This window comes from Helianthus annuus, chromosome 2, assembly GCF_002127325.2.
Source record: "Helianthus annuus cultivar XRQ/B chromosome 2, HanXRQr2.0-SUNRISE, whole genome shotgun sequence".
Taxonomy (NCBI): Eukaryota; Viridiplantae; Streptophyta; class Magnoliopsida; order Asterales; family Asteraceae; genus Helianthus; species Helianthus annuus.
This window is the reverse complement of record NC_035434.2, coordinates 140524345-140534470: the sequence shown is the minus strand read 5'-3', so window position 1 is coordinate 140534470 and position 10126 is coordinate 140524345. Positions and strand designations below refer to the sequence as shown.

Sequence of the window (10126 nt, the reverse complement as noted above, 5' to 3'; positions counted from 1 at the left end):
CAACGAAACATGCATTCAGGGCCGTAATTCTTCACATGGGCCGTTTCTCCTCATTGGGCTTTAACTTCAATTAGGCCTAGATCCTCATCGACGAAACTAATTGTGTTTCGTCACTTGTATGTCGACAAAACAGAACGTGTTTCGTCGACTTTGTTGTTTCGTCGTGCCCTCTTTTCGTTTCGTCATGTCTGTGTCTGTTTTAGTATAAATAGCTCTCATATTTCTGTGTGAAACTGAGATGAGCACAGAGAGACTTAGTGAGAGTCCGTTAAAACATTGTTTTATATGTTTGTGGTTATACTCATCCATAATCAATAGATATGGAATCATTAGTTATTCCGTGTGTGTTCTTATTAACTGTGTTTGGTTTGCACCGTCAGTTAAAGTTGTTATCCCTATTATTAGATAGGCCACCATCGTTTCAACTCTCAATTGGAGAGGAAGTTAATGATTCCATACGTGTTTACATAATATTATTATGTGTATTAAATATTCAGAATATAATGCCTTGCTGCAAATGCCTCACTGAAAATTAAAAAAAGAAAAACCGAAATTTCACTTTGGTGGTAGAAAATAAAACCATATTTGAAATTTGTTTCATGATAAATATATTCAATATCCACAAAACCTTACATCTTAAAACTAGTCTGACATTATCATTTATGTCTCTTTTACCCAGAAACAACTTGTTAAAACATTAGTTAATATATTTAAATTGACTAGCTAGCAGAAGTCAAAGGGACTGTATGGAAGCTTGCCAGATTAGTAATCTAATATGCAGTTTTTTCAACCATATGGGCAACTCACCATGTACAGCTGAGAAGTTGAGCTAACATTCCAATTTCTATACCAGTTTCAACCAACTTGTCTACTTATCACCATTACCCCCATACCACGTACTCTATATAAATCAACTTAACACATGGTTGGATATTCATCCTCAAGCCAACTTAAAATATTTTCCTAGCTTCATACTGCTCTAATCTCCTCCTTTCATAACATCAATGGCCTGTTACAAGGGTAGTTCGTTCATCATGATATTGTTGTTTGTCACTTTAGTATCAACCGGCGGCGGAAAACGCTTTGCAGAGGCACGTAATCTTTTGGAGGTTCCCGATCTTCCTAAGCCGACACTTCCAGAGATTCCAAAGCCGACACTTCCTGTGATTCCGAAGCCTACACTTCCTGAGCTTCCAAAGCCCATTATTCCGGAGATTCCCAAGCCTACACTTCCCGAGGTTCCAAAGCCTGAAGTTCCAGAGCTTCCAAAGCCTACCATTCCTGAGATTCCCAAGCCTATTCTTCCCGAGGTTCCAAAGCCTGAGGTCCCTATGGTTCCAAAGCCTGAAGTTCCAGAGCTTCCGAAGCCTACCATTCCTGAGATTCCCAAGCCTACACTTCCCGAGGTTCCAAAGCCCGAGGTCCCCGTGGTACAGAAGCCAGAAGTTCCTGAGCTTCCAAAGCCCACCATTCCCGAGCTTCCCAAGCCTACATTTCCTGAAATTCCAAAGCCAGAGCTTCCAACTCTTCCAAAACCCGAAGTACCAAAGGTTCCAGAAGTCCATGAACTGCCTAAACCCACCATTCCTGAGTTGCCCAAGGACTTTCCTATTCCTTCCCTACCTCATCCATAGAGAACTGCTTTTGTGATCCCTTGTATAACTTTTACTTCACTAAAACTACAGCTATGGTTGTCATCATTTCCAGCTTTCCCATTGTTTCATTGTATGTGATTTATATATCAATTTCTTGTTTCATTAGTATATGATATAGATGTATTGTTGAATCACTTTTGACTTCAAGTAGGTATTATTGTTGTTTGTCATGATATTGTTGTTTGTCACTTTAGTATCAACCGGCGGCGGAAAACGCTTTGCAGAGGCATGTAATCTATTGGGGTTCCCGATCTTCCTAAGCCGAGAAAAAACATTATACAATTTTCACAAATTACAAAGTAAGTAACTCAAATCGTTCTCAAGACATGTTACGTCCCTAGCAACAGCGCCAAAACTTGATGTGAGTGAAGTATATATATTTTAGGGTAAATTACTTTTTGAGTCCCTGTATTTTACTGGTTTTAAGCACTTGATACTAAAATCAAAATGTTTAACGCCCTGAGTCCCTATAGCCACTTTTCTTAACCATTTGAGTCCAATTTTTTAACTTTGTTTGAATTTTCTGTTAGTTTTTCATTAAAAGACTAAAATACGCCTACATATTATTTTTTATTAATATATATATATATATATATATATATTTTATCTCACACACTGGTTACTCTCCTCTCTTCCTCATCTATCTCTCTCTCTCACTCCCGTATCTCTCTCTCAACCACACGACCACCATCACCAGCACCTCTCTCCAGCGATAATATTCGACAACTACAAACCACTACTCCGCCACCGCCACCGGCGGCCACCAACGCCCCCAATATTAATATCCACAACTTTATCCGATATAAACCCTAACAAAATATGAGATCTGTGTATACTTGCAACCATTCGTCCGCCACCGCCACCGCCACCGACGGCCACCAATTCCCCCAATATTCCCTGCAACCATTCGTTCCACCGTTTCTCACAATTCCGTCGTTTGTAGTACCTGCAACCATTCGTTCCATCGGAACTTGTTGCCGGCGAGTCATTTAGTCAACTCCTATGACTGGAGAGTTGGTTGGATTTAGTAGAATTATGTCTGATGATGCATTAACTGATTCAATTTATGATATTATGGTAAGAAAAAACCCTAAATATGTTATAAACCCTAATTTTGACTTTTTTGTTTTATAGCAAATTGATCACCTATTGACATGATTTTGGGGTAAACTGGAGATATATTTGTTTGTTTAAGTTGGTTGGAATGGTAGAGTTGTGTGTGGTGAGGAGGATGGTGCGGATGGTGGTGTAGTGGGGATGATGGTGCTGTAGTGGGATGATAATGGTGGTGGTGCTCGAGCTTCAAAAAAACTTGACAAGCTGAGCTCGAGCCCAGTCGAGCTCGGGCTCGGCCCAGCTCGTTTATACCCCTACGTATAACTATCGCCTGTTAAACGTCTACCTATGTCAATGTGTTTTAAAATAATTAAATATAGTGTAATCACTAATCAAGTAATGATAACTGTAGTTAAATTGGTTTTAAATAATAGGTAAGACCGCCCACAATTGTTTTGGATAATGACATACCAAGCCGGTCGGTTTAGATGGGTCGGTCAGACTAGTTGCCTTTACCAGTTTGCGATTGAACTGATTTCATCACCAAACGGACGAACAGACAAAACGGGTTCGCTCGCTACTTGAGTTGTACCTTCGCCACTATGTAAGTTCTAACCAATGAGATTTGTCTAAACTTTTAAATGTTCCACAATTATCTTAAAATATGTAGAAAAGCGAGGCAACGGGGAAGAGTCCTTTCAAGATAGTAATGGCACGTCAACCTTTGATCCCAAATGCCTTAGTTGCGTCTTATGATGGTAACAGTCCAACTACTTTCAAAAGTTTAAAGGAATGGCATGAACAAGCATACTTGGCCCAAACGTCCCTTGGTAAGGTGGCTAAACGGGCACCAACAACAGCTGTGACATCTTTTGATCAAGAGGTTTCCAAGGTCATGTCCGACCGGACCATCCGACGTTGAGGAGTGCCAAGTTACAAGGAGTACTTAATCGAGTGGAAGAATCTGTGGGATAGCGAAACGAGTTGGGAAACTGGAAATTCACTACGGCATATCTGGGACGAGATCAAGAAGTACTATGAAGGTTCGACGAGGACTTCGACAGATTAGGTGGGGGAGAATGTCACAGCCTGCTTAAAATTAAGATCGCGATGTTGATTATTTTTAGAAATCTCTAGATTAGGAACGATCTAGACACTTAGCCACAAGTTTAAACAGGTGATCCTTGCTAATTTGCTAATCACCTCCAAACTTGTAATAAAATTTATATCTATATGTTTGATAAAGATAAGCTCGTCATGACAGCGTGCACGGATTTTTTAAAGCATCGTATCTTAAAATTTATAAGCGAAAAACAACCACATGGCAACCTTTGGTTAGAGTTGTGACTCACATGCAAGTCAAATAAGATTTAATATAGCTAAACATTGCATTTTAATCTGGGCCGGCTCTGGGCCCGGCAATTCCCGTGCCGACGCCCAAGGCCCAAAATTTCAAAGGGCCCGAAAAGTCTTTATATGCTTGTATATATTTATTAAATTATATATTTAGTATATTTATCCATTTGTTATGCAAAAAAGTACCATTGGTGTAGTGGTAAAAAACATCTCAAAATAATGTAAAGGTCTCAAGTTCGAGTCTATGCTTCATCACAATGTTTTTATTTTTGTAATTCATTTACCCTTAACCATAATTTTGGGCCCAAGTCTTTTCGCCGCGCCTGAGGCCTAAATTTTTTCAAGAGTTTTCGGGGACGGCTCTGATTTTAATAATATAGTTATTTTTTTTTTTTGAAAAGTAAACTTCATTAACAACCAGCCAACCCAAACCGGACCGACCAAAAACCACAACAAAAGATTACATATTTACAAAAAAAAAAAAAAAAAAAAAACACAACTCTCCCCAATATAGTTATAAAGCTTTGTTTGAGTTGTGACTCACATACAAGTCAATATAAGATTCAGTGTAGCTAAACATTGCATTTTAATATACAGGTATAATTATTTTTCTTTTTCTTTTTTTTTTCTATTTGTAGTCATCGAGCTTCGTTGTACGAGGTAAGGTTTGCTGTTTCTGCTCATGTTTTTTTAAACATTTAAGCTGAGCCGACTATTACGATGGGCCAATGGATTTTAAATTTGAGTTTGGGCCAAATGGTTTTAAAGTTTAGAAAATGAGGATATGATATGTTATCTTTTAGGAGGCCGCTAATCGGACCCTCTTTTAGCTTATATTTACTTGTTATATACGGAAGATTTTCAAATGAAAACCACTATTTAACGCGAAAACTTGAAAAACTAACTAAACAAGCCAAAAAAAAATATACCAATTTTTTTTTTTTTTTTGCATACCAATTTTCGCTATTTTAGGTATATGAAAAAAACTTTTTTTTAAAAAAAAAAATTGTAGTGCACGTGTAATAGTACACATGTGAATTATTACACATGTGTACTACAAAAAAAAAATAAGTTTTTTTATATACAAAAACTAGCAATTTTTAGTAAAAAAAAATTGAAAAAAAAATTTGTGTGTTTTTTAGGCTTTTTTAGTTAGTTTTCGAGTTTTCACGTTAAAAGTGGTTTTTATTTGAATCATCCCCTTGTTATATATACTTCAAATTCTAATATAAATACAAATTAAATGTTTTACTTTTTTATATATTTTTTTACTTTTATAATACTTGTTTGTGTTACTGTCTTTTCTATTTTTCTTGAACTGATAATATTATTGTCTTTTCTATTTTTCTTGAACTGGTAATATTCTTTTTAATTGTTTCTATCTTGTGTTAGTTTGACTAATCGCATGTTTCTACCCAGATTTCTAATGCTACGGTTACATGAATTTTCTAAATATATATCACTGCATTGTTTGCATAATTCTGGATTATAATATTCGCATATATAACACCTCTAATCTCCATCGATCTAAACAATTAATTTAAAATTTAATTAGTTAATAATTATAATATTAATAATCCTTACGATCTATTTAGAGGTCCAAAACATTTATACGGAGCCTACGATGTTCGGCTTAAAAATCAATATATGGTTTTCTCGTTTTCTACTTCTTAATCTATGTAAATTGATGTATCGAGATAGATTAAATACTATGTGGGCTTTTTTTATTATTATATATTTTTAATTTAATTATTAAATATTTAATAGTTTTAGGAAGCGATAAATATAAGATATTATTTTAAGTTCCGTCAATAGTTATGTAGGGTGGAGATACAATAGGAAGTTTATTTGGCTAGGAAGGATAGGAAGTGATCTTGACCATCCATTAAGTTAATCAAGGGCTAAGATTAAATCAGGGAAATTGAAAGGAATAAAAGAGGCGCGTGAGTTTGTTCAAGAGCATTCTAGTCCATCCAAGCCAGTAGTTTCTCTCTCCTCCAACTCCCCCCCCCCATTTTTTAAACGTTAATAACTCTTTCATACGACATTATTTTTTTATAAAAATTGCACCAAAAAAACGAGTGTTTTTTTATCTTTAAAACGAGTGTACTTTTGCTATATTTAAAAAAAAATTTAAACCCAGTTGCGTAAAACGCAATAGAAAAACAACCAGTTACGTAAAACGCAATGAAAAAAAAAATCTAAAAAAATGACATTTTTCTAAAACGCAATGCACCAAAAACACAAAGAAATGACTTATTTGTAAAACGCAATGGCCAGAAAACACATAGAAATGTCTTATTTGTAAAACGCAATGGCCAGAAAACACATAAAAATGTGTTTTACCTAAAACGCAATACACCAAAAACACAAAAAAATGAATTATTTGTAAAACGCAATGGCCAGAAAACACACAGAAATGTCTTATTTGTAAAACGCAATGGCCAGAAAACACATAAAAATGTGTTTTACCTAAAACACAATGCACAAAAAACACAAAGAAATGACTTATTTGTAAAACGCAATGGCCAGAATACACTTAAAATGTCTGTTTTCTAAAACGCAATGCACCAAAAACACAAAGAAATGTCTTATATGTAAAACGCAATGGCTAGAAAACACTTAAAAATGACTCATTCTAAAACGCAATGGACTAAAAACACCTAAAAAATGTGTTTTACCTAAATGAGCCAATTTATTGAAAATTAATTTTTCTGATGCGTTTTTAGTACAACAATTTAATCGAAATGGATTGAAAACACCTAAATGAGCTCAACCCCAGCCAGGGGCTCTGCCCCTTGGACCCCGCCAGGGGCTGCCGCCCCTGGGACCCCGCTACCGGGGGCTGCTGCCCCCGGACCCCCGCAAAGATCGTAAAACGCAATGACTAAATCAAAAACCCAGATCATGAAAATGAAATTAAAGAATTTCTTACATGGATCGAAGCTGATTTCTTCATCAATTGACAAAAATTTGAATGATAGAAACACTTATCAACGCTCGAATCGAACGAATCGAGTGATTATCTCCAAAATCACCGGAAAAAACGAGATTTTTTTATGAAATTAAACTGGGTTTTCTTCAAAAAAAGCTGAAGAACACGTTGATCGGGTTCTGAATCATTGATTGGTGATGAAAATCACACTATAATGTAGTGACTATTGAGATAGAAAGTGAAGAAATAGTTGAAGATGGTGGGTTTTGAAAATGGTGGGTTTTTGAATTTACTGGGTTTTTAAAAAGGAAGAAGAAGGAGTTGGATTGACTAAAATACCCTTTCTCTTTATTTTAAAATTTGCCACATGTCATAATCCTATGGCTTCCTATCCTTCCTAGCGAAAATTAACTTCCTATTTTTGACCTGACACGTTGATCTCAAATATCACCTCACACGTGATTGTTTCAAATTGAAACTCGTCAATGTTGTCTTGGTCCGCACCGCTTACCGACATGCGAACTCGTTTGAGAGATTGCCGAGGTTCTGAGATATTCGATCTTTATGCTGCTTATCATCTGGGTATCATGGTTGTATCTTTTACCGAAAAATAACGGGGACGTAAGTCTAGATCTTCCATGATACTATACATACGTGTACATATTGCATTCGACCTCAATAAGTGATCAACAATCACATGTCCCTCAAAATAAGTGATAATATATCACATTTATCCGGGAGTCAAGTTCATCTCTTTGTTGTACGAAAGTACTGACCTGTTAACGGACTTGCTCTTGTGCCCTTCATGCATCTGAAAATCAAGTTCCTCATCAATAAGTGATTCTATCACATAGGGCTTGTTTTCAAATCAAAATAAGTGAGAATCTCACATCATATACGGTCAAACAGATGATAAATGGTATACTCACCGGTAAGATGAACCCTCGTGCATACCTTGATACGGGATTGTGTCGTGTGTTGACGAACACCGTCTATAAGTATAATTCATACCTTAACGTATCCCCTCGCCATGATTACATCTGATAAGTTGAGCTTACGTGGACAACAATACCGATAATCGTTATAGGATGCTTATCTAAGTGTTAACTAAAAGAACAACAAGAGCGTTTTGGCGTGACCGTACACTGATATGATTCTCTTATCCTCGAAACTCGCAAAAACAATGTTTGTAAATATTTATTTACTGCTTTTAGGTTTTGCATCTTTGTATATATTTATTTATTGTTTTCCGTCTTTACATTTGAAAAATGAAAAATTCGAAAAAGATTTTAGGTGTGTTTTAATATAAACTTTATAAAATCCAAAAAGATTTTGCTTCTAGTTTATTTTTGATTGACCGATGTTGGAACTCGAGTCTATCCTAACCAAAATCCTGATTGTAAGCCGGAAAACAATTGCATCTTCATAAATATTCGAAGTTTGACAGTTTTTGAAAGTTAAAGGATTAAAATTGATCATTTTCTAAACTTTCAAACTATTGTCGGTCGGTGTTTGATTGAGATTTGATCTCACATGTGTCGTTTGTTTATGGAAACTATATTCCGAGCAGTTGTTCTCATTATGCGTTTAGATTTTTTGCATGTGCAGATGCTAAAGGCGAGGAGAACATGTTCGATGACAAGCTTTGGAATGAAGACACGACTTGGAGGCACTCAAAAGATAATGATGATAGAGTTGCCGATGTCCCTTCATCAACACCACAAGGATCTGAAGAATTTTCAAATCAAAAGATTCACGAGCATAACTCAATGGAGAGTTCATTCTAAGGGGGAGTTTGTTAACACACTTCCTAAATTAAATGGGGAGTTTGTTGATACACTTTCTTCTTCCGACGCGTGAAGACTTTGAAGATCCTCCGACATGAAAGACACAGAAGACGAACAATCACAGAAGACGAACCATCACGAGTAGCGTCCAAGGGGGAGTTTGTTAATACACTTTGTGTGGACGAAACTCGGCTTGGTTCGACTCGGCTCGGTTCGACTTGGTTTCGACACGGTTAGGTCCGGCTAAAGCCCGACGTCACGACATTCCTCCGTCGTGCGCCCCAGAGTTCGACACGCGAAGCACGGAGAGCCACGACATTTCCCGATGACACATCACCATGACATCATCATTGTGATGTCATGATGATGTCATAGCCATTGAAATTGAAAGATTAGTCAACGAAACATGCATTCAGGGCCGTAATTCTTCACATGGGCCGTTTCTCCTCATTGGGCTTTAACTTCAATTAGGCCTAGATCCTCATCGACGAAACTAATTGTGTTTCGTCACTTGTATGTCGACGAAACAGAACGTGTTTCGTCGACTTTGTTGTTTCGTCGTGCCCTTTTTTCGTTTCGTCATGTCTGTGTCTGTTTTAGTATAAATAGCTCTCATAGTTTCTGTGTGAAACTGAGATGAGCACAGAGAGACTTAGTGATAGTCCGTTAAAACATTGTTTTATATGTTTGTGGTTATACTCATCCATAATCAATAGATATGGAATCATTGGTTATTCCGTGTGTGTTCTTATTAACTGTGTTTGGTTTGCACCCTCAGTTAAAGTTGTTATCCCTATTATTAGATAGGCCACCATCGTTTCAACTCTCAATTGGAGAGGAAGTTAATGATTCCATACGTGTTTACATAATATTATTATGTGTATTAAATATTCAGAATACAATGCCTTGCTGCAAATGCCTCACTGAAAATTAAAAAAAGAAAAACCGAAATTTCACTTTGGTGGTAGAAAATAAAACCATATTTGAAATTTGTTTCATGATAAATATATTCAATATCCACAAAACCTTACATCTTAAAACTAGTCTGACATTATCATTTATGTCTCTTTTACCCAGAAACAACTTGTTAAAACATTAGTTAATATATTTAAATTGACTAGCTAGCAGAAGTCAAAGGGACTGTATGGAAGCTTGCCAGATTAGTAATCAAATATGCAGTTTTTTCAACCATATGGGCAACTCACCATGTACAGCTGAGAAGTTGAGCTAACATTCCAATTTCTATACCAGTTTCAACCAACTTCTCTACTTATCACCATTACCCCCATACCACGTACTCTATATAAATCAACTTAACACATGCCAACTTAAAATAT

At 36.3% G+C, this 10126-nt stretch overlaps 1 protein-coding gene across 1 annotated transcript; it reads left to right on the top strand.

Annotated features, from left to right (window-relative positions):
* Positions 1 to 761: 761 nt before the first annotated feature.
* Positions 762 to 1709, top strand: LOC110928707 (protein PELPK1-like). The gene has a single exon (XM_022171743.2). The coding sequence runs from the start codon at positions 1005 to 1007 to the stop codon at positions 1632 to 1634; it is 630 nt and encodes a 209-aa protein (XP_022027435.1). The 5' UTR covers positions 762 to 1004; the 3' UTR covers positions 1635 to 1709.
* The last annotated feature ends 8417 nt before the right edge of the window (positions 1710 to 10126 follow it).